This window comes from Populus euphratica, unplaced genomic scaffold (assembly GCF_000495115.2).
Source record: "Populus euphratica unplaced genomic scaffold, PopEup_1.0 scaffold484.1, whole genome shotgun sequence".
NCBI lineage: Eukaryota > Viridiplantae > Streptophyta > Magnoliopsida > Malpighiales > Salicaceae > Populus > Populus euphratica.
The window spans coordinates 231,528-259,470 of NW_011500184.1; the positions used below are offsets into that span (position 1 = coordinate 231,528).

The following is a 27,943-nucleotide window of genomic DNA, read 5'->3' on the forward strand; positions in this document are numbered from 1 at the left end:
AATTCAGTTCAACGCAGATTTAACCTATTTTGAAGTACGAAACTCCTTTATAAACTTGTCACCAAGTCATTTTCTTATACATGAAGAATATCTCTCTTCCTCTCTTATATAATCATTCTTGTTTTCATCGTAAAACAACTGTCAGTCTCTTCTCTTCGTTATTCCCCCCATTCTAAATCCATTCATCTTCTTCATTCTTAATGGTGGAAAAAGATAATGATACAAGTTCTGATGAAAGAACTGTCACTTCCAAGCTTAGAAGTGGATACATATGTTCACTTTGTGACAGAGAATTCAAGAGTGGGCATGCATTAAGTGGCCATTATAATGCCCACAGTAAAAAAAGAAAAAGAAAATACGTGCCCGGAACTGTAGGAAAGGTTATAAGAGTCCTTGTTCCTTCCATTGATGTTGAGCCACCAGTTGCACGAAAACATGGATCCGAGTTCACTCATGGTGCTCCAACCCCAGGGGTGCAGTCTGGTGTCGACTATGAAACTGGAGACGAATCCTCGTCTACACGACCACAAGGAGGCCTTAAGAAAAATATAAATTTAAATATTGAAACTCATCGTTCTCATCCTTGCGAGAGGGATGTGAACGATGAGGCTCCTCGAGGTGGGGGACTTCTAAATATAACGACACTGATTCATGGTGTCAAGATTAATAACGGGGTAGATATGGATCTTGCGAGAACCATAACCAATCCTATTGTTAAGGCTTCTGGGAAAGAAAATGGTGATGCCAAGTTCACCTCTGGTAAAAATGGCGATGAAGACTTGGACTTGGAGTTGAGACTAGGGCTTGGACCTGCTTGAAGCTTTTTAGAAAGGGTTCTCTAATCTCTACATGTATAGGCATTTCTCAAAACTCTTACTTCTTGTGGGTGTAACCTTGATTCATGTTTGGTAAAATCATTTCCTTACCTTAAACAGAAAGAAATGACTATCAAACACAACCATGATAAGTGAGAATTTCAACAAAGTAAAGTCCAAGGAGAGATATGGGGTAATAAAGGTCCAATTATTAATTTAGGATTTATTTTTCTTTGTTGATCATTGCAATAGAAACAATGAATTTATCTAGAATATATATGTTCTAGCTATCTTTTTATTTTAAGATTGAATATGGTGTTTTTGTTAGTTAAATTATTTTAAATTGCTTTACTTTCTCAATCAGTCAAGTAATAAATGATTAAAAATCACTCTTATAATAATAGTTTCATGTAGCTATGAGCCTAAGATTGATAAATTCTAAGTCATATGTGTACTATTTCTTGCTAACATGATTATTTTTTGTGTGAATTTATTTATTACTTGTCTTCCAGAAATTTGTATCAACAAACATTATTATATGGAATGCTAGTCAAAAAGCTCTATGAATTTGTAGAACATTGTAAGGAATTCATTGATATATTGAAGTTATCAGTTAGATGAACCTTCAAGTTCCTTGGTTAATTATTAGAGTAAAATAAAATGGATAATTGAGCATTAATGTAAATGATGAACTCGGTTCTGAGAATTTTAAGAATTATCGAACCAAAATACTTAGTGTACTTAATAAGTAGAAAGTTCACTGCAATATATGTCATTTTTTTATAAAGAATGCGTGATCATATGGGTATTGAATAAAGTTTGTTAATTACAAGATATAACCAAGCAAGAAGTGATTTTAATTAATTGAAGCACGTATTAGCAGATGAAGCTCACTATTAAGAGATAATTGTAGGGCAAATTGAGAGATGATTTGAAATTAATTTCATTAAGTGATTAATATTATATTTTGTGAAATATGTATTTTAACACAAAATATTTGTTACCGTAAGAAATTCTTTTAAATTGATATTAAAAATAAATCAAGAAGTCTACTATATTATTTCACTTCTCACTCATGATATTATCCTTAACAGCGAGAATCATAATGATTCGACAAGTGGAGATTATGAATAAAATGTATTAAAAGATAACAAATTTAGGGATGATTTTACGATAACATTTAAAATTTTCTTGCATAGGCTTTTGGGTCTTTTGTCACTTGGTTTTTTTTGTTATATTGCATAAAGAGTAATGTGGTATTTTTATAAATACAAAATATTAACATGTACAATGTATTTACTTAAATATGAAAGTTAAAAAGCTTACCATGCCTCCAATTTATAACATGTTAAATGATTGGTATCCATATTTTATTGAGCATTCTCTAATTATATGTAAAATTCAACTATAATAAATTATGTAAAATATCTAAGAAACACATATAGATAAAGTTAATAAAATTCTATTATAGAACTATAAAAAACTATGGTATTATGTGTGTTTGGCTTTAAAATAACGGTTGTTTTTTAAAATATTTTTTATTTAAAAATATATTAAAATAATATTTTTTAAAATTAATCAAAAACACTAAAAAATAATATATAACATACAACTAATTTAGAGATGATCATTGATTTGATATCATATAAGTTTATACATAATATTTGTTATAAGGTATAATAAATTGAAAATGATTTTAATTAAAAATACCTATTATTGATGAAATTCATAAGAACATCAACAAATTGGGAGAATATGATATATAGCAAAATATGACAAATTGAAGATGATTATAGCATCAAATTATTACAGAAAAAACTAATGGTGCGGTGATTTACTAATTAAGAGAGAAATTACTTGGATTAAAATAGGGTTTTCAATCATCGAAGTTTTTTATTAAGAAATTGAAAGAAAAATAATAAAAGAAAAATATGCAAAAGATCAGCATGGGCCTAATCAGTCTACACCCTGCATTGAATACGGTGTCTGGGCAACACAAAACACAAATGATTAATCAAACAAGCATTCGCAATTAGACCCCCGCATGAACCAACAAAAGCATTTAGTTCGTAAAAATATTAACAGAAAATGAGCCTCGAATTTGGATCAACATGTTTCACGTATCAAGAATAAAAAAATATAATTGGAATACACAAACACTCCTATCTTGGAATGAGCTATGCACAACACAATCTTCTATACACTACTCTCAAACCTTCTGCCAGAACACCTTTCTGAAACATTCAAAAGCCTTAAATCACCTCTTGTTGGATAAAATTCAGATTCCTAAACCGTCATGTCCTGTTGCCTCGGAGACATCCATTTCAGCTCCTTGGGATTTCTTCAGCTTCGCAACGAGAACCCACATGTTAGCAAGTTCATTTTCCAGATAAGCTTCTCTTTGTTTGGATTCCTTAACTTTCCTTTGAAGATCAGTCTCTCTTTGATCCTTCTCGCTAAGAGCAGCTTCATATTGGAGTTCTCTTTCTCGACTCACAGCCAACTCTCTCTTGAGATCTGAGGCTGCCCCAACTTGGTCTTGGTGTTTCATGTGATTGTCTCTCCGGCCATTTCGAACAGCGCTGCCACTTCTACGCTGAGTGGGGGAGTTCTTCAATGCTATCAGCTCGGCAGTTAATCTCTCATTATGATTCATAAGCTTCGCCACTTCTTCTGATAATGCCTTGAGCTCAACAGCAGCAGCTGATGCTAGCCCTTTGGCGTATGTACTCTCCTCGGCCAATTTTTGGTTCCGAGTTTCTAACTGCTCTTTTGATTCTGTTAGTGCATCAACTTTTTGCTTCAGTTCTTCCATCTCAGTGGCCTGATCAAGGAAAAGTAGGGATTCACCTCTCGTACTTGTATGAGAAATGCAACTTCAAAAGCCATCACATGATGGAAATTATGCTGTAAAATTTGTCACTAGTAAAAACACAATATGAAGAGATACAGAAAGCCAAGCAAAGAATTTTCTATCTATATGTCTGCAATCCACCAAAAAGCTTGTTTTTCTTGATGATCCACCACAAGTATAAATTGGCACAAGAATAAACATCTTAATTCAAAGTAGTTTCTCTGATGATCCACCACAACCTAGCTTTCCTCAAAGCTACATGTTATGGGCGATACATTCTTTGATACATATTTTCCTGGAGATGGTGATCCTCGAGACCCTACGAGGTTCTATTTTGGTTTCTTAAGATATGAGAACCTTGTAGACATTTTAACGGTATTATCAGAAAATTTAGCATCATGAGCTCAGAATGAAATCTGAAACCTTCCTTAGTTTCTAAATCTTTTACCTCTGGCGAGGAAGCATGGAAAATGGAAATAGTGCTTTAGCAACCAAAATAATACGTGATTGGGGGTGCCAAAAGGTTTAAATACATACCTGTGCTTGTAGAAGCAAATCTTGATTTCTATCTTTTGATGCTGCAGTTTCCTCGTTCATGTGATGTTGTGCATGAAAGCTTTTTAGTTCAGAAATTCGTTGAGAGTAGCTAGCTAGAGGGCTAATATTTTTTGACTCCAGTGCATCTGAGAGCTGCTGCTTCAAAGAGACAATTGTTTCCTGCAATCCTTCACATTCACAGATCTGATGGAGAGGCAACATCAAGTTAGAGCCTGCCATCAACCAACAACACAGCTTGCAAAACAGTGAAAGCTACAAACACACGCACAAAAGAAAATGTTAGCTGTTTGACCTTTTGGCTGAGCTGGTCTTGAATTATACAATTATCTGCCACTTTAACCTGAAACAGTATACAGCAACACAACAATCATCAGGCCAAATTAATAAAATCAGATGCCTAAAAGAAAACCATGGGTATGTATCATTGACTAAAACAAAAGGAACCCATTGTATAAGTCTGTTCACACAACTTGGGTACCATTACCCATGACTTTATAATGTGTTGCATTGTTCTTATTGATGACTCCAATTTGTTATGCAAATGAATTTAGATGGAGGATGAAAAGGTTTCCAAATGATTCTTTCAAGTGATTATCGAACATGTTAATATTCAGTTCAGAGCTAATGACAAATTTTCTTAGGTCAAGCTGTATAGGTACATCACCTCGAGTTCAAATGACTTCTCATTCAATTGAGCTGTCAGTTCAGCAATTGTCTGCAAGCATTCAAAGACAAAAGGCTTAAAGATGGACTTGCAGCTGCCATATACAAGGAGTTTGTGCTACCGTAAGGGAGCTAAACTTACTTGGGATGCTTCCAAGTTAGCCATGCTGTTGTGAGAGACCATGATGGAGTCAGCAATTTGCTTTTCCAACAAAGCTATTTGCTCATTCTTCACCTTGATTTCATCACTCAACTTCTTCATCTCCAACTTAAATGAAAAAGTATGATGATGCAAAATTTCTCAGCCAGTTAAGAGCAGCTAATAACAAAAGGAGGTATAGGAACAACACAATACCTGTATGTGTTCCTTCAGGGGATTCCTTGAAGCCTCCTCAGACAATCGCTTCAAAATACTTGAATGGAGTGCCACCTCTCCAGATAAAATTTTCTGCTGCTCCCTCAGAAGATCAATCTGATCACTTGTTTTTATGCTATTCTAGAAATCAGCAAAGCATGAAAATTAAGCATGCAGACCATGGTAATGCATCCCCAACCAAAAAGAAGAAAAGAATACACAATTAAATGAAAGGACCATTAGCATACCAAAGGAGTTTCCTGCTCAAGGAAATTGTCCTCAGGTACCTCTCTATCCTGCCTGACCTCAGATAGAAGATCAGCTAATGGAGAGCTTTCTGCAAGTGAAGGATGTGAAAGTCTGGATTCTGCATGATAATTGCTGTTTTCTGCTTGAGGAGTTGAAGGTGTACTATTAGATTTAACTCCACTTGATTTGTCACTGGTGCTCATTCCCGATCCACTATCTCGTTTCTAATCAAGAAGAATAGATAGTTCTAAGAAAAAAGAAAATTGAATTCAATTGTATCAGTGCTGAAATTTACAAGAGGGATGATCCCCCGAAGTAAGGAACTAAAAGAATAAAAACCAAAATTTGGAACTATAAAAAGGATAGAGGCTATCCGATCATTTAAGGATCACTCTAGCTAATAAAATAACAAGTTTATTTTGTTTTACAAGAGAACCAGTATAAAAACATGCAGATAAATCTTTTGAATTATGCATACCCGTAGCTTTAACCAGTTCAGCAATCCATGCTTTCGGGTTTTCTTCTGCTCTTTCAGTGTCTCATCTGCACTTTCAGTATTTCCTTCAAGAGAAACATACAAGTCAATATTTTCGTCATCCAATATCAAGTCCTGCCTCTTGTACGGTAGGTATGCAAGCTGCAAATTACACATAAGCAACCACAATCAGATATAAGAAAGTGCAGAAAAATAAGGGGTGAAGCCCTGCTATACAGAAGCTCCCACTTAAAGAGTTCCAGATTTGGAAAGTATTAGAGATAAAAGTCATAATCCAAGATTTTATACAGCAATAAAATCATAGTTCAAGAGAAAAATAGATAGAAGTACAAAAATATCAAACAAATTTGCTCCAAGTACCTCTTCTTCTCCAAAGGAATGCCTCCTCCTTGGACCTGGGCGGTGAGAGATCCTTGATGGTTGTGAAGATTTTGTTGACACCAAAATTAATTTTGTCAGCCGCTGTATTCTGCTCAATAGAGCTGCTTTAGCTTCTTCTTCTTGTTCCAATCTTGATTGCAGTTTCACTTGACCATCTTCTAGCTGTACATATCAAATAAAATCAAGGAAATTGTGTCATAATAATGGTTATTCAGATTACATGTATCAAACCATTATGCATTAACTAAGTGACAGTCATATACAAGATTGGGACATGGGATGAAAAGGAAGAAAAGGACAGGAATAAAGAAACTAGCATTGAGATCAAACATATAAATTAAATCTTGCAGTTAACAAATGAAAATTTATGAAATAGAGAAAGAATCTTCCAAGTGACGGTAGAACTCTTTAAGAAGTACCTTTTGCTTGAGGAGGACAATGTCGTCTTCTACAATGTCTTTCAATCGAGGAATTGTAACAATACCCCTTTTCAATTGTTCTAACTCTTCCTTCAAAGAGCGTATCTCATTTTGGTACTTCTTGATAAGCGATTTCTCATCAATAATCTGCAAATGGTTGAAACATCATTTCAAATGTTGGCAAGTCAGATTGTTTGAATGAATGCATGCACTCTAAGGAAAAATACCTTGTTCTGTGCTGCTTGAATTTCAATGTGCTTTGCACGGTGGGCAAATTTTAAAGTATTGTGTGTCTCTTCCGAACTACTAGATGAGGGAGTGACAGTGCAAATGAGCTGTAAATTCAGACACGAAAGGAAAATGAGTCTCTTAAATGAAAGCAGCATTTGTTTGAAGGACAATGATACGATTATCATGCATCATTCGACCAGAAAAGTAGTTTCTTTTAGCAAAATATTATCAAGCACTTACTGATACACGCCCATGACCACTTAATGAAGACTGAAGTAGCCTTGTCAATTTAGAGTCCCTGTAAGGAATATGAGCAGCTCTCCCATCCGTCAACTTCGATATAACCTATGCATGTCAAAAGTATACAATTTTATCCTTACAATTTAAATATTTATGATTGTAAATTATTGGGGACAGTCAAATGAAGCACATAACTTCTTTTCACTAAGAATTATTAGGGAATAAAAGTCACAGTTCATTTAATTGTAAATAATGAGCACCAAATTGATGGTTTCCATTAGTGTGTGCATGTGTGAGGGACAAAGGGAGCGGAAGAGAAAGAGAGAGTGTGCATTCAGTCTTGGCACATTAATAGAACATAAATACCAAATTACAATATTAAGTCCCTAAAAGCACATGGACCTAGAAGCATGAAAAGCTAGCTAAAACAAGTCAATCAATCTTAAGGTAACCCAGTCACACTGGTTTCTCATTTTCTATCATGTTCCTGGCTGGGTAATTCATCAAATAGAAAATGATTATCAGGAACAAAAAACCATCAAGCATGATATAAACACATATGTAAGGCAGTAAGGCCATCCCTTCAGTTTAAGAGTGAAATATTGGCAGTAAATTCTGAAACAGAAAGCTATAAGCTTGATAAATGAAGTTTTTATGTGATAGTTTTCAGATTATATATCATGAAGGTGGTCAATTATTGTTGTTCAGACGAATAATACAGGTAAAAGAGGCCTCACAGTTCCAAGTGTCAGCAAACTTTTATTAATATAGGATCCTTCTTTCCGTCTCACGCCAGTAGTTTCAGCCTTTGAGCTTTCAGAACCTGCCAGATCGATGAGGCTCTGCATGTATAAGTAAAATATCAGAAAGCTAAAAAGAATTTATTGACATCAAATATAGCAAGCAAAATCATTAATTGTAATAAATCAAGGGGAAGAAAGAGTTGTCATAATTAAAGAAACAGGAGAAATTCCAATGAAAAACTTAAAAAGGTGACCAACAAGTCCTTTGACATCAATTCTAGATAGAAGCCTTAGGAATTACCAGCTGGGACAAATTTACAGCCTCTCCTTCACTATTTTCACCGTACAGGCTACTTTCTACTGTCTGTATTTAGAATAATTGGAAAAAGTTAGTGGGAAAGGATATAAAACAATGAAATGAATATATAAATGATCAAACTATCATTAGTTGATGAAATGTATTATCCCAAAACAGAGTTGACAATGATTTCTTGCAATTCTTAAAGGCAAATGAATAATTTAGCAATTGCCAAAAAGATTGGATATTGGCCACTGAGTGGGCAGATGGCATAAGATTGGATCTTAACAAGTAATCAAGTGAATATTCAAACGTTTCAGGAAAAACAAACAAGTTCATTAAGCAGGTCGATGAATATGAAGTGCAAGTCTGACGTTACGTGTAAGCTAAAAAGGTAAAACTATCACTTGCAAATGCATTACAATATAATAAACATGTAAAGCTTATAATTATCTTGAAGAAAGAGAATATGAAATGCAGCAATCAACTAATGCTGCAGGAAGATAGGAATACCAGTGTAAATATTGTATGACTCCTGCTGCTGAGTAAATTAAAGTTTGTGGACCCAACATGTCTGTGCTCTGTGTCAAAAGGAAAGAACCGATCAGAAAGCGTGGAAAGAATTGTGACATCATGGAAAAGACATTGCAGTCTTGATATACATACAGGGGGAGGAGAGAATCAAATAGCATATTTTGCAAGACAGACAAGTTCTGCACCAATTTGTAATTTTTTTCTATAGGTTGTTGACTTTCAACAGACCTGCCTATTGCATTAACTTCCACAGTTCTATCAGTACAAGTAATGCATATCAGTTTTAAAAGGATATGATTTTGATAAATTTTCCATAGCTGTCAGTCCATTACTTGCATAAGTATTCAATTTAAAGTGCTATATGCTGATTAGAGTCTCAATTATGTAGTTTTTTTTTTTCTTCAGAATTTTGGTTAAAATTAGTTTTGGTAACATAATTATTTTGGAACCGGAGAGGTAGAGTAAGAAACTCTAGGATTAAATAAAGCTAATGCTGTTAGAATCCTCTTGCATTTGTTTACTGCATATGATTTGAGAGTTACCTTCCCCAGCTGCTATAAGGGAAAGTGCATGAGCAGGGGATAATACAACTTCTTCTTTTATTCCCTCGACAAAAGTTCCCTGCAGAAAAGAATCAAAATAAATTAAAACATGTTTATTTTCAACATGTATGAAACTGACATTTTTAGATTAATCAGCTGACCATATCACTAGAGAAACCATTAAATTTCTACATTGGGAATTGAAATTTATACCATTTACTTGCCTATTTTTCATTAAGATTCTACCCCCACCCAAAAAAATTAAAAAGGTTAAGATATGAGTAGGGTGCTCAAACGATCTAAATACCGATTCTTTCATAAAAGCAGAATCGGTGATTCAGATGAGAGTCGCAATTTCCCAGACAGCACATGATCATTCAGTCATCCATTGCAGGTCCTCCTCAAACACCTTAACCATATCACCTGAGCAAAAAATAAAAATATGCTGACTCTGATAACCACCTGCTCCCCGCAAGCACAGATAGAGTTGCCTCCGATATGATGCAAAGACAAAGTAGTTCATATAGCACCAGATGCTTCAAAATCTCATGCCTTGACCAAGAGATTTGAACCAATATAAATAATGAAACTGAAAACCCATGGAAGCAAAAGTGGAATGAGACACCCAGCAACTGCCCAATCCACCTAAAGAACCAAGCAAACTTGTAGCTTGCACCGCAAGGTTTATGCATATTCCAAGATCATAATGCATAATTTATTATACGATAAAGGGATCTCTCAGCAACATGTAAAAGCTTGCTTGATGCTGTACCTCAGTTGTAGAGAGGGTGGGGCTTGCCATCATTATCATTATTAAATAAATAGTGCCCCTAACAACTTTTTTTTTTCATTCACATCAGCTCAATATTGATTTAATAAAGTGGTAAACCATCATCATAAGAACCTGGCATCATTTGAGGTCGTCCTCAAACCGAACTTCTTAAAATTTGCATGCCATGGTGCCAGCTATGTGTCGATATGGTCTCATAATTTATGGATAACAGTAGAGAGAACGGTAATCTTCTCTTGTGAAGTGTGATAATTCTTAAGCTTTAAACCCTAAATTGCATGAAACCCCTCTTTCACATTCTTGAGCTAAATTACATCTCTACAAAGACTTCAGCTTAATGCTTTGTAATCTTCTCTTGTGAAGTGTGATAATTCTTGTGAGAGTTTTATATATAGTTAAAGTGTAAATGACACTTGATCACTTGGGTAATTTTTGGTTGTGAGCCATTTCAAAGATTTAAATCTTGATCCTTGAAAAGACTGTGATTGTAAGATTTTCTAATCTTGATCCCGGAAAAGGATTAGTGTAATCAGCAACGTCTCACCCACTAAAAAGACTGTAACTTAATAGTAAATACTTGAATGGAAGTTCAAGGAGATTAGTAAGCGGTTGTCCAAACTACTATAAGAATCGGTGTCTTTCTCTTACTATCTATCTTATTTTATATGTTCTTTGCTTAATTGTGTGTTGTTACTGAAATTGAGGGGTTTATTTTATTAAAGTATTAAATGTTCAATTTATCCCTAATCCACTCCTCTCTTGGACTATTTTAGACTTTCAAAAAGTCCAAAGCTATAAAGAAATACTTTAGCAAGTCACAGCTGGTCACACAACTGCAAATAGTTAATTGTATCCTGGTATTAAAACAACTATAAAAGTTATTGCCATGAGGATGATAGTATAAGTGTTGAAGGTAAGCATAGAGAAACACAATACAGAGATGGTAAGCAAGTACCTGAGCATCTTCTCTGATTCTTAAATTTTGTCCTGCTGGATTCAACAAGTCGTTAACAACCTGAAATGATGAAAACCAAAGAATAAAGAAATTGTAAAATGGAGGAGCTGTGGAGCTACCTCATATTAAACAATAGAAATATTAATAATAAGGCAGTGAATTGCAGCATTATTAAGCTAGTAGCTAGAGAGAATAGGAAGAAGCTGACCTCATTATAGATCTCCAGGTATGAAACACGGAGAAGGAACTCACGGTTTGGAGTCTAAGGCAAAGAGAAATGTTAATTAATAGCATTCAAACAAGTATCAGATAGAGTCGACAAGGGGGTTAAATTCATTGTAAAGTACCTCTTGAATGATACTAAAAGCATCCTTCACTGCTAATGGTATAATTCCAGGTGACCTTTGATCCCCCTGATTGTTATATGGATAAATATAAGCATAATGTTTTTAACATTAGTTAAAAGGTAATGAATAATGCCACCTCAATTACACAGACAACAAATACAAATATACATGCCAATGAACACAAGGTGTTTTTATTTAATTTTACATGTGTTGTACGCAGGGAATGATTTAGAGTTTTTTATTTTATTTTTTTTCCCTAGCAAATTAACTCAACATGTCCTCATATTTTAGGTCTAGTCTCCAATTTGTTCCTACGAGTTTAATACATCCAATTTGTTTTTTCATATTTTAGTTTATTTTCCAATCTATCCTTCTAATAGATATTTCCATGCAAACTAACTAAAATATCCTCACTTGAGAAATTCAAACCGCCACCTAATATATTAAAGTTATAAATTTGAAGGAAAAAAATGAATTGTCATATAATGTTAGTATTTGTATTTTTTGTCATGGTTATTTTTTTAATAAATTAGGTTCTTTTAAGGAAAAAAAGAACAAATTGTCATATGATGTTAAGATTCTTTTTTTTTTTTTCATAGTTATTTTTTTAATAAATTAGGTTAGATTTGAATTTCTCAAATGATCAAATCAAGGTATTTTCATCACTTTTTGCATTGAAATAGATACTATAGATACTAGAAAGATAGATTGGAGAAAGAATGAACTGAAATATAAGGATAGATTGGATGCAATTAAACTTTTAGGAAAAGATTGGACATTGGAGACTAGACCCTAAAATATAATGACATATTAAGCAAATTCCCCTTTTTTTCCTTACAGCAGTCTGAGAATGATCTGCTATGAGATTTAAGGCGTAGAAATATGCAGTGTGTGTGTGTGTGTGGTGTGTGTGTGTGTGTGTGTGTGTGTGTGTGTGTGTATTTATGGTATTTAAGGCATTTCTATTTAATTTTGCATGCATAGTAGGAGTACAGCAGAAAAATAGCATCTCAGGTATTAAAATCTCACATGCATGGTATGGGTTTTCCCGCTGCTAGTCACTCCATATGCGAAAATGGTGCCTGTAAGAGCACGTATAAACAAAGGTAAAAAACTATAAGCTTAAGAAGGAAAGCAGAAATTGGAGTTCCTATGCAGAGGAATATCCATTTTGTTTACCATTGATCCCTTCCATAGCACCATTGACAACATGCTGAGCAGCAACATCATATACATGGCGCGTTGTAGTTGTAGGACCAAACACCCGATCTACAAGCATGGGAAAATAAATAAAAGAGACAAAAAAAGGAATAACATGAATGTCTTAAATATAACTCGTTTGATCAGCTATTATCCCCAAAGGGAAAAAAATGAAGGGGCCTAATTGCTTATTAATTAATGCTGGGTAGAAAGAAGCCCAGAATTTCTTGCTTTTCTTTTTTGGTAATGTTTCTGGCACGAGAGGATTAAAATCCCAGAAGCAAGAATTATCTCCTGGAACTGCAAAGAAGTATATACCCCTAGAGTAAGAACAACAATATCCTTAGAGTGCAAATAAAGCCTTCTATCAATTGATTATCGAAATTGAAGCACAAAGCCAGCCCATCTCCAATGTGTTCTTACCTTCACTACGACGTGAAAACTATGAAAATATAATTCAGAGTTTGGCAAAAGGAAAATATTTCACAAACAAACGACTATAAAACGCAAAACCTTTGAATTGATTAACGTAGCCATGGACTTCGGACAATATCTTCGGTTCCAACTAGACTCATAGCACTATCTCTCCAATATATGACATTAATTTCTTCAAAATTACCATAAAAGACACCCCTCAATCAATTCAAACAAAAGCATACAAGTTTTCAAGCGCATTTTAACTTAACTTCACACTACCTATCCACACATTAACTGATCTACAAATGCATCCGGCTTACACTACCAGTGCCATTCCAATTAAATACATTCAAAGAAAGCTTAACAAATTACCATACGCATACGCAGTAGATGGATTATGTTCATTTCGCACGACAGTTTCTCCATCCGCATACCACGCAATCTCCTCTCCTTGCCTGATTTCCCTAGGACTAAACACCAAAACAAAAAATAAATAAACCACGAATTAGCGAAAACAAGTACTTATTAAAAATAAAATTTAGCACGAACCTTAGGGGCCGAAAGCGAACAGTGACAGTTACATTTTCTTTGGATCTCTCAGTATCTAGATTAACACTTTCGGAGTAAAAATATTGTGGTTTGCTTCGAGCTGAGGAGGATGCAGGTGAGCTTTGACCGTCCACTGAATTCTCTAAAAATTGCTTAGTAGAAGATGTCGTTGATGATGACTGTGAATTCGCTGCTGGTTTCTTTGAATTACTGATTAAACCTGATATTCTTGATTTTGATCCCTGTTTCGTCGCCATTTTTAATTAATCCAAAGGCAGTCCTTCAATTAACTGTAGCAACAAAGAGGAACAAAAAAAACTTGAAAAAATCGAATTATTCTGTTTGGAAGCAATGAAAATGTAGAGAAGAAGGAAAAATAGTGCTGTTTGGTTGCTGGGAAAAAAGATTAATAGCATCCGTGTGTAATGAAAACAGAGAAAGAAAAGGAGAGTAGGATATCATTGCCTTAATGAAAAATCAGAGGAGCACCATTGTCAAACACTAACCAAAAAAAAAAAAAAAAAAACAAGAAGAGAGAGGTACATGCAACGGAAAAGAAAATGAGGAGAGAGAGCAAGATCTTTTCGGATCTGTTCAAGAGAGGGAGAGGGATGCTAATTAACGAGTGTGAAAGAAAAACATCATCATAATCACTACTCATCAGTCAACAGTATAGAGAGAGAGAGTGAGAGTACGAGAGCAGCAACATGGATGCTGGACCCTTTTTCCCTTTCTTTAACTACTGTTTTTTATTTCTTTTCTTCTAGCTTTTATGTGCTTTCTATTTTTTTCTTGCCTTGCAAGCGATGCGATGCCCTCAATCTAAGGCTATTTGCATTTTCGCTCTTTTTCTTTCTTGTTTTTTTCCCTGTCCGTATTTACATTTGGTATTCTGCTTCAATTATATTTTTAATTTTTTTTAGTTTTAAATTATTTTTTATATATTTTAAAATTATTTGAATATATTAATATCAAAAATAAATTTTATAATATACAACAATTTATTTTCTAGTTAAATTGAGATTGAAATTAAAAATATTTGTATTTTATAACTATTTAAATGTATTTTTGCGTGTTGGGAAAAAAAGCTAATCAATTATCTAATTCAACAATAAAAACACCATGAAAATTTAATTTTTTGGTGAATCATAACCAAAGAAATATTTTACACTTGTATAGAAAATCTAACTGATTGAATTTTTTATATGAAAAAATTATAATGTGATTAAAAAATAATTAAAATTATAATTTGTTTCTATTCTAATAAATAAAATCATATTTTTCTATAAATGAAGATGTTGATGAGGGTAAAATAAATTCCCAAACAACTACAATTGTCGTTTTGTGATAAGAATTTTATTTTTATTTTTCTTTACTTTTAGGTTTAAATATTAGTATGAATATAAGAAGAAAAGGAATGAAGGAAAGGGGATGTCCAGGGCACGAGTCACAGGAGTCGCGTGTGCGAGGTGGTGCGGTAGGTGGGTCCCGTTGTGAGGTGCGAACGTTTCCGCTGTTGAAAGCTTGTATACCCGATTTGTCAACGGCTTTCTGTTACTTTTTTCAATTTGTTGACCATATAACTTTGTGATGATTAAAATAAATGAAAAGGAATAAAAATTAAAGCATTTTATTTTCATGGCCGTGTACATAGATATGACTGCGTTACTTGGTTCCTTCTCTTGTCGTTTTGCCAATTGAATTAAAAAAAAATGAAATAAATATTCAATCATAAAGAATTCCTCACATTATTATTACTTCTAAATGCCATTTGTTTTTGTATTTATATTTGTGTTTAAGTACACTTTAAAAATATATTTGGTTTAAAAAGATATTAAATTAATATTTTTTAGTGGTTTGTTATGATTTTAATGTGTTGATATTAAAATAAAAAAATTATTTTAATATATTTATAAATAAAAAATATTTTTAAAAAACACTCTGAGTCATAATAAATATATACATAATCTAATAGGTCAAACTTAAAAAGCTCTTGACTCAATTTCTTGTTTCTTATTAGCAAATTAAGTTAATAATTATTTTAACATGATACAATTAACTGATAATTTTAAAAATTAAAAAAAAAAATCTAGATATATGGATTCAAAAACAACCTAAATGATCAATAAAATCATGATTTGGCTTTAAAAAAGTCTCAAGGATATATTTAAAAAAAACATTAAGATAATAACATATTAAATTCAGTCAAGTCAACTTAAGTTAACTTATTATAAATCTAAAACATAGGTCATGGATTCCGATAGGTTCAATAATATTCTTTTTATGTGTACGATAAAAAAATATTAACACCAATTTAAAATTAATCAAATACTTAAAAATTAATAGTTTTATATTTTTTATGGTAATCCCAGGATTTAACTATAAAAAGGTTGAAAAATGAAACAAATATCCTTAATCAAGAATAATCTCTTAAAAGTTAATAATTATAATTTAACATTCAACATGAACAATTGGCAAATGGAATTTGTTATGTGGTGGTCATTAATATATACTAAAAGTATGGCTTGGCTTTGTCCTTTTTCACTCTAGCAAAAAAGCCAAGCTTTTTTCATTTTGTTTTTAAAATTTTAAATTTTTTAAATTTTATTTTTTAATATTATATTTGTTAGATATAAAGCTTTATAATTTATTTTTTATAGAGTTATCTTAGTTTCATAATCTGGATTGCGAGTTTACGGGTTAACCGTGTTGACACATTAAATTTTATCTATATTTAATTATTTTTTTAATTTTATCTTTCAATATTGAATTGATAAAGAACTGATACATATTCTTAAAATTTTAATAAAATTTTTATATTTTAACTTTTAAAGAATAAAAAATATTTTGTAAAATGTTAAAAATTATTTTGAACAACACCTAAAAATACTTATACTTAAAATCCAAAAACTATATATAGCCAAAGACTATACATTGCCAAACTTTTTCAAACTCTAAAGAACACTATATAAATCAATTTGACCTGCATCTATCATGCTAAAAATTTAATTTAATGATATGCTTGGTAAAAAAAATGCTATATATTGCAATAATATTTAATGATATAATATGTTGTGGTTTTTAGGGTGTTTAATAATATGAAAGATATTGTTTTTTAAAGTTTTCTTTATAAATATATTAAAATAATATTTATTTTTTATTTTTTAAAATCTTTTTTATTATTAACACATCAAAATAGTTTAAAATACTAAAAAAATAATTTATAATAATAAAAAACTAAATTTTAATGAAAAGCATATACACTTTCTTAAAATGAAACCCACATACTCGTATTGATGCCACATAGAATTGATCTAATAATGAAAAAATAATACTATCGTAGTACTTTTTATACCATAGTCCTTTGATCTCTCTCGCTGCCCCCTCTCCCTTTCTCTCTCTCTCTCTCTCTCTCTCACACCCACATCCTCATAGAGCCTCCCCCCCCCCCTCTCGCTCTCTCTCTCTGACACACACACATCCTCGTAAAGCATTATTCAGCGACATAGGTTTATTGTACTCTTCTTATAAATCACTATTGTTTTTCTTCTTCTTCATTTTTTTAATGTTTTTTTTTATTTTTTAATATTTAATTTATTTTTTATTGAATTATCATGTTATCATGTTACAGATTACAGGTTGATAGGTAAACTCGGTTGATTTAATTTTTTAATTATTTTTTTAATTTTATTCTTTAATATTTTATTGATTAAAAATTATATTTTATGACTTGTTTAGTTTACTTTCTATTATATTATTTCAACCTCATAATTTAGAAATAATATTTAAAAAATTAACCTGAGTAAACTCCAGTAGTTTTTTATCTTATTTTTTATTGAATTTTTCTAATTTCATTATTCAACATTAGGTCAGTTAGGAATTAAGCTTCATAATTTGTTTTAATTTGCTTTGTATGAGAATATCTTGGTCTTATAATCAAGGTCGTCGATTTTGACATTTTAACCATGTTTAAATCGAGTCATTTTTTATTTTATTTCTAAGAGGTTATTTTAATCTTATGACCCGAGTTATGGGTCCGTTAACATTAGATTTTTTTTTATTAGGTTGTCTACATCTGATGACCTGAGTCGCAAGTTTGGTGAGTTAACCTAATTAACTTATTTTCTTCTCTCTCTCTCTCTCTCTCTCTCTCTCTCTCTCTCTCTTTTAATTGATTTTTCCTCAATCTCATCATTTAATACCGTGTTTGATTGAGAATTAGGGTTTAGCAGGTTAATTTGGTTGACCAGTTTTTTTAATTAATTTTTTTCAATTTCATCCTTTAATATTTTTTTGATTGAGAATTATACTTTATAATTTATTTTGTTTACTTTCTATTATGTTATTTTGACATTATGACTCTAAAATAATGCTCAAAGGGGTAACCTGAGTAGACTTGAGTAGTTTTTTATATCTTATGTTTCATTGATTTTTTTAAATTTTATTATTCAACACTAAGTCGGTTAGAAATTGAGTTTCATGATCTATTTTAATTTGCTTTCTATGAGAATATCATGGTTTTATGATCGAGGTTGCAAATTTTAGCATTTTAACCATGGTTAAATCAATTTTTTTTTCTTTCTTTCTAAGAGGGTTATCTTGGTCTCATAATCTGGATCATGAGTTCGTCAACGTTGAATCTTTTTTTAATTGGGTTGTCCATGTTATGACTTGGGTTGCGAGTTTAACAAGTTAATCCAATTGACATGTTTTTGGGTTGCGAGTTTAACAAGTTAATCTAATTAACATGTTTTTTTTTTGAAAAAAAATTATTTTTTCTCAATTTCATCATTTAATATTGTATTTGATAATTAAGTTTTATGATTTGTTTATATTTGCTTTTTATTAGGTTAAATCGGTCTCATGAGCCAATAATAGTATTTAACAGGTTGACTTAACTTATTTTTTTAATTTTTTTAATTAATTTTTTAGAATTTTCATTATTTAATATTGGATATGATATAAGAGATTAAGAATTGAGTTCATAATTTGTTTTAATTTGCTTTCATTGGTTTATCTCATTCTCATGACCAAAGTAACAGATTTGAGAGGTTAAACCGAGTTAAATTAAGTTATTTTTCTAATTTTTTTCTATGGGGTTATCTTGATTTGATAACCGGGGTCATAAGTTTGATAGATTAAATCAAGTTGTTTTTTATTTTTTTTATTTATTTTTTTAATTGATTTGTTTTTCATGGAATTATCTCGGTCTTATGACCCGGGTCTTGGGTTTGATTGGTTCACTCGAGTTTTTTTAATTCATTTCTTAATTTTTTTTTAATTTCATCCATTAACATTGATTTGGTTGAGAATTAGACTTCATAATTTAATTTTATTTACTTTACGTGGGGTGGGGTTACCGTAATATCATAATCCGAGTCACGACTTTGACATATTAACTCAAGTTGATTGAAGTCAATCTAATATGTTGTTATATTAATATTAAAAAAATATCATTTTGATTTTTTTAATCAAATTATATTCTTATGAGTTATATAGATTACTTTTGGATCCTCAGATTCAACCAAATTATATTGAATTCTCATGTAATTTAAATTTTTTTTAAGAAAAAAATAAATACCATCTAAATATATTTTTTACATTAAAAAAAAATTAAACAGCAAGGTAAGTGAATAATAAAGCTTGAGTGTGTGTATTGTTATTGATTTTAAAAAACTTACAAAGTTGATGAAAATGACGATTCTGTCAACACCAGGCCCTATTATTTCAGTGCTAATTTCTATATAAGACAATAAATTATTAATTTTAAGTTCCATGTGCCTTTATTTTGCTAGATGTAAAATGGCATTTTGTGGTCACTCATCTTGTTCTTGTTTTTGTTCTTCTTTTTCTTTTATTATTATTATTATTATTATTATTATTATTGAGGAATACCAAGAAAGATACAAAAAATAGAAATTTTGTTTTTTCTCAAAAGAAAGTGTCATTTTCCATCCAATAATTCACTTCGATGGCTTTAATTGAAGTCATAGAAATTCGTTTTATCTTTTTTTTTCTTATAAAAAAAACACACACAAAGTAATGTAGGGACGAGAATGATGTGAAGTGAAATCAAATAATTTGCATGTTTGGGGTGCGGGTAATGAGTGCCTAAAATACCATCATTCACTCATCTACCATATAAAATAAAATTAATCCATGCTCACATTCTTTCTTATACTCTCATTTTCTATTCGTAAATTATCTTTTTCAGTGACGAGTAACTCCAACCCGAACTCTTTAGGCGTCAGGCAAATAAACCCTTTATAGATGGTGGCAGCCCTGCACCTTACCCCTTCACCACAACCTTTCATATATATATATATATATATATGGAGAGAGAGAGAGAGAGAGGGGGTTATGGATACAAGAAAAATTGCCATGCTACCAAACTAGAATCAAATTAAGCATGGTTTGCTGAGATTTTGTACATATATAGTGCCTTTTCTGCTCTAAATCACATCAACAATGCTTAAATTGTCCATCAGGACATAAGAATTGAGTGAAAGTAACAGCTGGGCTGTGAACACCAGAAACGTGAAACAGGTAACTTGTAGCATCATCCTTTGACTTGTTCGGGCATGAACCAGATAAATTCTTGATGGCTTGTAACTTGCAGGTCATTGCTTCCCATGAAAGGATCGACAAGTCCAAGAATCGTCTTGGATAACATGAAAAGTCCTTGCAATCAATGCTAGTGCAATGATTTTACATTTTTTTATGGTTCAAGACAATCTTTCCAGGAGCCCCATGGTAGAGGAGAAAGGGCTGCGCCACCACCCCCACTCATTTGCAAATTGCAGCTAGAGGATGATCCTTCTGTCTTGGTGATGACTGGCTGCTTCCTTTGTTTTTTTCTTTCGGTTGCACTATGCTATGCCCGTGTGTATTAATGTTCTCATGAAAATGAAATTCTTTATAAAAAGAAATAAAAAAGAACAGTTAAGCAATTAGACAAATTAAAAGAGAATCCTTCCTTTTCAATGTGATCCTTTTATTTTGGACTAAATAATACAACCCATTATTTTTTTAATTTTATAAAATAATTATTTTTATTTAATATTTATGTAACCCTCGAGAGGATTGTTTAATTTAAAATTCTTAATGTTAATTGAATTCTATTAACTCGCCATATCTTTGTTTTTTCATGGTGCTCAATAATTCTCGTTTGAAGTTATGAATTTTAGTGTTTGTATTGGTAAACTTTTAATTCCATCATGACAAGTTTTGAGATAATCATTAATTTTAGAGTTTTTAACAAATAATTATAAAGAGATCTTATATAATGTAAATAAGCAATTAGATTATTTTTTTTTGTTCAACCTTCTTAAATAGCAAAGAGAAGAAAACATAAAAAATATGTTGTCTTTTCAAAGTATATAATTTTAACATTGCAATAATAACAACAACAATACCATTACAAATACTATTATTCTTGTCAATGATTAAGAATGCCACTACTAGTTATCATCTTGATATTTTTTATATTGCAAAAACTAAGTTGTTTAGGATTACATAATCTTTTGTTTATAGATTGTTAAATAATCCTATTATTAACTCTTATTGGTCATATGGAATAATGATTCTTTTAAGGCTTTAAACATCGAATTCAGTTATTAATGGATTGCTTTGTTTTGTACTCATGTTGAAACAAGTTTTAAATGTATGTTAATGATAGTTTAGAAGATAAGAAAAACTTATGAGAAAAGCTTACTATTTTTAATTTTGCTTTATAAGAGCCTTGATATGTTATAGGTGATTTCAATGACACTTTAAGTAAAACTAAAAGAAGTAGTGGAAGGCTTTATTTGCTAAAATTAATGTTGTCCAATCTTTCTCTTTACTATATGTCTTTATTTAAAATTCTACCTAGTGTAGCTAAGAAGATTGTTTCCATACAAAGATGATTTTTAAAGAATGAAGATATAAATAAACAATATATCTGTAAGGTAGCTTGAAATTTGTTAGCTGTGTTGAAAACTAGAGGGAGATTAAGAGTTGGATCTATTATTATAAAAAGAAGAAGAAGTAATGCTATTTAAATAGTTATAACAATATAAAAATGATGTTTCAATAGTATAGAAGACTTATATATATAACCTGACAATATTGGAGTGGTTCGAAGATTTACAAGAACTTTTTCACCTTTTTAGAATGGTATTTGCGATACTTTCAATAATATATTTGATTATCTTATTGCTTCATAAAAAGTTATTTCAGTGATTGTTGAAAATAAAACATAAACTGTTCTTTAGACTTCAAAATGGTTAGGAGATTTTGCTCTTAAATACTAGTTTCCTAGTCTTTACCTAGTCTTTTTATTATATCTGTAATAGGAACATGGAATGACTTTACATAAGATTGGTCTTCATCATGAAAAAAAAATCATAAGAATAGGAAAAGAAAAAGGAAATGAGACTTTTACAACCATTATTTAGGGTTATTTTAATCCTGGTCTAAATAAAAAATATTTGGAAACTAAATATGAAAGATTTTTTTTTTTTGGTTGAAAAGTTACTCAACATGTATTGAGACAATTCTTCTTTCTAGAGATAAACCATTTTAGGCCAATTTGTGTTTCTCTTTTGTTTTATCTAAGATTGAGTTTAATCTTTGGCTTGCTATTATGGATAAACAATCTATAATAACTTTTCTTTATTGATGAGGTATATTACAAATGAATGATTTAAGTTGCCCTTTATGTAAAAATAAAATTGTGATTATAAAACATGTCTTTCTTTATTATAAGATATTATGATAGTTATGGTAATAAGTGGTTTCTTGGCTAGGCCAACAAAGGATTTTACCAAAACATTTGGATGATTTTTACTTATAGTGAAATAAAATGATCTTAAGATCTATGTAAAACAAGGTACAGTCTTTGTTTTTATATGGAGTAATTTGAAATGCTCATAATAATTTGATCTTCAGTACGGTGAAAATCATATGGAATTATATATATTACTTACTTTTTAATACAGTTGCAACATAGATAAAATATTATGATAGGAGTTTCTATTATACTGGGATAGACTTATTTAGATCACCAATGATATTCTTACATGGACAAATAATATAAAAGTGTATAGTAAGTTATTATAGACTCCTTTTCCTTAAGACATGCTTAAGTGGAATATAGATGCATATATAAATGGCAAGTCTAAACCCTAGGGTATTAAGGGTGTTCTAAGATATCATGAAGAAAAAATTATTTGTATCTTTTTTTATTCAATATGTATTAAGGAATCCAACGAAGCTAAAGTTTTGGCAATTTAAAAAGCTTTCTATTTGAATGCTAATTATTGTTACACATTCTTTAAAGATTGAATTGTGGACTCCAATTAATATAATAAAATTACTTATATAAGAAAGCAATTTCAAGAGGTTATAGCGATTCCAAGATGATTTTAATGACATTTTCAATGCTTTTCTGAAGCTCTTTTTTGTAATTTTGACACATATTCATAATAAAAGTAACCATTCAGTAAATCATTTGGCTAGGCAGGAAGTTCATAGATAAATTGATTTGGTTACATAGTTATAGTTCTTTTTCATAAATTTATATTTTACTTGATTTGTTTACCATTTTTTTAAGTAAACATTGGAGGTGGTTAAGTTTGCATGATCCTTGTTTTGTTTTATATTTTTTCTAGCCCATCTCTTATTACTTTCATTCTTTTATTTAGCCATGTTTTTCATGGCTAAATCAATTTATTGGTAAAATTTTTATTTTTCATAACAAAGAGTTAGGTGTTAAAGATTACAAACTCTTTCATAAATAAAAAAGAGCAAGATGTTAAAGGTTACAAACTTCAAGATTAGTTGCAAATAAAAGGATTATCAATAATGATATGAAATTTGGTTAATCCTATATATTGAAGAAAGATAATTTAGGATTGCCTAAAATGAATTTAAAAAGAATGCAACCTATCCAAGTGGAATTTGATAATAAGATGTTGTAGTTAAAAAATAATAATAATCAACACGATATGGTATATTTAGAACAACAACCATTAAAGCAATATAATATTGTTATGTAGAGAGAGATGTGATAGGAAAATTATAGGTAGATAGAGAGATGTGATAGGAAAATTCCTATAAAATATGTCTTTGATGACATGATTTTTTTTTACATTGATGGTAGGAAATGGAGATCCATTTTATTTTTAGAAAGCCATTCATAATGATGATAGACAAAGATGGATGATAGTTGTGTTAGAAGATATGAATCAAAGTGTATTGATAAAATTTAGGAATTAGTTAAATTATCTATAAAAAGAATGTTATGGGTTGGAGGAGAGTCTATAAGATGAAAGATGGATTTTTAGAGAAAAAACAAATATATATTTTATGAAAAGTTCAAGAAATCAAATAAAGAGGATTATGTGAATGGATTAAAAAAGTTTAAGCATTAAGTCATTACCTCTTTTATTAACATTGAAAGAATGGTGTGCTCCTATTAATAAAAAAAAGTGCAAACATTATTAAGTATAAGATAGAGATACCTTATTTATATAATTTAATATAATTCAAGTTAAAGTGGAAACTATTGTGATATGACATGAATTAATTGGTTGAAGTGTGTGCATAAGTTTATATTATAACACATACATGTATGTTGGGGCATGTGAATGCATGTGCATGTTTTATTTATAAGAAAGAGGTCAAGATAACAAAAACATTAACAAAAACATTCCTATTAATGGAAATAATATGATGATGGTTTTTTCTTTCTCAATTAAAATCATTGAAGTAGCTATTAGGGGCATTGAAATCTTTTCATAAGATCTATTAGTCATTATCAAGTGACAAGGAACAAATAAGTATTTTTATATTTTAAAAGAATAATGAAATGATTAAAATATCTTTGAAATAAATAAATTATAACCTAGTATCCAAGAGTTTTTTCATGTTTTCATATTGGTGTTTTTGTTATTATTAACTTAGTTGAAGGATAATTTGATATTTTAATAAATATAAAATATTATTAAAAACAAAAGGTGGATGTTAAAAACATTTGGTATTTTATCTTTCAATTCTAATTTGTAATATGTTATTTTTTTTCAATATGATCCTTATTATTTTTTTTTAATCCTTTGGTTAAATTTATTTCTCCTTTCAATTTCAGCATTCAATAAAAAAAAATATTTTTTAAATTTTGATCCTTATTTTTATACTTTTTAGGTCCTTTCGGTAAATTAATTTTTCTTTTTAATTTCACCTTTCAATAAAAAATAAATTTTATTTTTTATTGTAGTTTTGATTCTCATTTTTTTATTTTTTTTTGTTGAGAATCCTTTTTTATAATTGAAATTCTCTTTTCAGTTTCAACATTTAATATTCGATTGGTTGTTAATTGGGTTTTGTGAATGCTTATGATTTAATAACTCGAGTTATAAGTTTAAAAAGTTAACGCAGATTGATATTTTTTATTTTTTTTATGTATTTTCTTTTAAGTTTTGATCATTTAATATTGATTTTTTTTCAAAAAAATCTTTATAAATTTTTTATTAAGTTATTTCAATTTTATGATCTAAACAATAAGTTTAAAAAGTTAATTAAAATTGACTAAGCTCTTATTATATAAGCTACATGTTTGATACCAAATTTCATGATTCCGTAGCTAACGAGTTGTGAATTGAGCTCCTCCGTTTATCACTTTAAGACTCTAATTGCTCTTATGCACAACATTTATTTGGAGAATTAAGGAAGGAAAGCTTGCATTATTCTTGTTTAAATAGTGAGATAGTAAGAATAGAGTGTGTTGAATTCTTGGGATTTTAGAATTTATATCCCTTATGTAACCATCATCGAATATAGTAAGGATCTCTATGCAGCGGAGGAGGCTTTAAATAACAGAACCATTATAGATTCTGTTTATCTCTTCAATTTTTTTTCCTGCCATTATTTGTTATCAAATCGCTCCCATTTGACACCAAAAGGTAGCATGATAAGCAGTGGCATAATGCGGTAGACATGATGGATGATTCAGCACAAAACAAGCATTGGCATAATCATTTTAATTGCAGCTAAACAAGAAGTTGCGTGGTTCTATATATATATATATATATAGCAAAAAAAGCACAACATATCATACAATATCAGGCCTTGGAGGCTATGTTTCCACAATTTATTTTTATTAGGCAATAATCCTCAAGTAATGCCTCATTATTTGTTCTTACCTAACAATCCTTTTCAATGAACTAATGTCAATTTCAATTCGCATTGAAAACCACTAAGTAATAATAATATTATTAATATTAATATAAATAATAATAAAGTTGGCATTAACAAATAAAGGGATCGCAAGCTTTTCCATCTCTATCACCCGAAAACCATCTTTATCAAATGATCTATAAAAGGGAAACATATATGGCATTAGGTGGCTATCATCATCTTCTTGATTCTTGAGTGGTCAACATTTCATACACGTTCCAGTTGCTTCGGCTGAACTTAATCCAAGAGGAAACAGAAATTAAAAAAAAAAAAAACAAAGAAAACGAAACATCTCATTCTAAGCAGAATGCGAGCTATCATCATTGGATACTCTTACAGTTTACCTACAAAATGGTTCCATGCACGACAATATGGAAGGAAAAAGAGACTTCATGCATGGAACCTGTCATCAAGATCACTCGGTCTTTCATAAAAAAAATGTTATTATCTTCAAGGGGTGGGCATGGAAATTCAATAGCAAGCTCTCCAGGACAACATCAAAGGACTTAAATTACTGATTTAATAACATCAGAAAATGTTTATTATCTTCCTCTTTCTCAATTTTCTTATTATATTTCGCATTTTGGCTTGCATTACATATATTGTCTGGACTCCTCCACTAGTCGGAGGTGTCCAATTTAATCGGGTTTCTCCATCAGCAGTACTGTGATTAATCTTTTTTTTCACTGTCAGATATTCATGGGGTTAGTGCTCAATGCGGCCATGCTACAACGGAGAATAGGACCTCGGCAGTACTGTCTTCTTTGTTTAAGGAACAAGACCACAAATTAGTTAGCTAGATAAGAAACGAAAAATGGAGATGGTCCTCACCTGGAGAAACGACAAAACACGTAATTATTCATGTAAAGCTTTATAATAAATTTTGTCATCCCAAATATAAAGAGGTTGACCATAAAGAGAAAAAGATTCCCAAATTAATTATGAACCTTTTGCTGAGCTATGTATCATATCATTTGTTGCAACATTGCTTGCTTCTACTTTGCTTAGAAATCATTACTGATAGATGGAAGCAAGCATAAATCCAGATAATATCATCCCCATCTTTATATACATTAATACTTTAGTGTATGAGTGGTGGGACTAGCTAGGGGTCCATGAAAAAGAAAACGTATAAGGCACATCTTCAATTGTTTAAAGAGCAAAAAGAAATAAGAAACAAGTTTTTTTTTTGTACTTTGTGATGACGAAACAAAAATTTGGGTAAGATGCAGTGCATACTAACGGAAAGAGAGTAGCAATAGCAATAGCAATAGCAATAGCAATAACAGAGAGAGGAGGAGGGTGCACATGTGAGAAAGAAGAAGAAGAGATGGACTAGGGTTCAAGTTTTTTACTATATAATCAACGCTATGGCCTGAACATAATTATTTTTTTCCATTACGAAATTGATGGAAAGGATGGTGGATTATGCCATGAGAGCAGTCTTATCTCTGTATGTTTGAATGAAATCTGGTTCCCAATTACTTGAACAAAACTGACTAAAATGTATATTTTCAACAAACATAAAATGTTCAGCATCATGGTTTTTTATCTCTTTAATGAATTGCAAGCATCATGTTGCTTTGTATGGATTAAAACATGAATAAGCTAAAGGCATGGGCCCCAACATTTTCTCCTCTCTTAACTTAAAGATGCTTTCAGTTTTCTTTTTCTTTTTAAAAAGATGCAATCAGTTTTAGAGAGATCGTAATTGTAATAACAATCATCATTATTAAATCTTGATCAAGCAAAGACAAAGCACAGGCTTGAATGCTCTTAGATATATAATGAGAGCTTCATCAATGGCTGGATAGTTCAACTAATTACAAGTTGGTTGATGAAGCTTGAAAATGAAGTTGCTTCAGCAAAGATTGTTATAATGGTTCTTTGGTGATGAGCTCCAACATTGGAACAGTGGCCAGGGAGCAATACTTGCAAGTTCCTACCATTTCTCTTGCTCTGAGGATGCAAGGTCAAAGCAATTTTTACCCCACACGGAATCAAAAGGTATCCAATGCCCTAATTTGGATTTTGGACACCCTATCCATCAAAATATGAACACCTTCAAAGAGTTCAGACCCAAAGAAACGA

At 30.8% G+C, this 27,943-nt stretch overlaps 2 protein-coding genes across 5 annotated transcripts; one reads left to right on the plus strand and one right to left on the minus strand.

The window, feature by feature from the left end:
* The first annotated feature begins 200 nt into the window (after positions 1-200).
* Positions 201-818, plus strand: LOC105111593 (transcriptional regulator SUPERMAN-like). The gene has a single exon (XM_011007003.1). The coding sequence runs from the start codon at positions 201-203 to the stop codon at positions 816-818; it is 618 nt and encodes a 205-aa protein (XP_011005305.1).
* Positions 819-2,822: 2,004 nt separating this feature from the next.
* LOC105111590 (kinesin-like protein KIF3A) lies at positions 2,823-14,413 on the minus strand. Of its 4 annotated transcripts, none has more exons than XM_011006996.1 (24): positions 14,332-14,413; positions 13,637-13,926; positions 13,460-13,557; positions 12,650-12,739; positions 12,500-12,552; positions 11,471-11,536; positions 11,332-11,385; positions 11,124-11,183; positions 9,379-9,457; positions 8,816-8,883; positions 8,306-8,368; positions 7,999-8,103; positions 7,262-7,366; positions 7,018-7,125; positions 6,791-6,937; positions 6,351-6,533; positions 5,973-6,131; positions 5,494-5,718; positions 5,246-5,386; positions 5,033-5,158; positions 4,892-4,942; positions 4,520-4,567; positions 4,207-4,410; positions 2,823-3,639 (listed from the first exon to the last, which is right to left on the minus strand). In XM_011006996.1, exons 2-24 carry the CDS (start codon positions 13,891-13,893, stop codon positions 3,094-3,096), a joined length of 3,036 nt encoding a protein of 1,011 aa, XP_011005298.1. In that variant the 5' UTR covers positions 13,894-13,926; positions 14,332-14,413; the 3' UTR covers positions 2,823-3,093. The 4 variants fall into 4 exon arrangements, with proteins under 4 accessions (XP_011005298.1, XP_011005297.1, XP_011005299.1 ...); XM_011006995.1 differs by lacking the exon at positions 14,332-14,413 and adding an exon at positions 14,102-14,325; XM_011006997.1 differs by lacking the exon at positions 14,332-14,413 and having other exon boundaries at positions 5,551-5,718; positions 13,637-14,325.
* Positions 14,414-27,943: the final 13,530 nt, after the last annotated feature.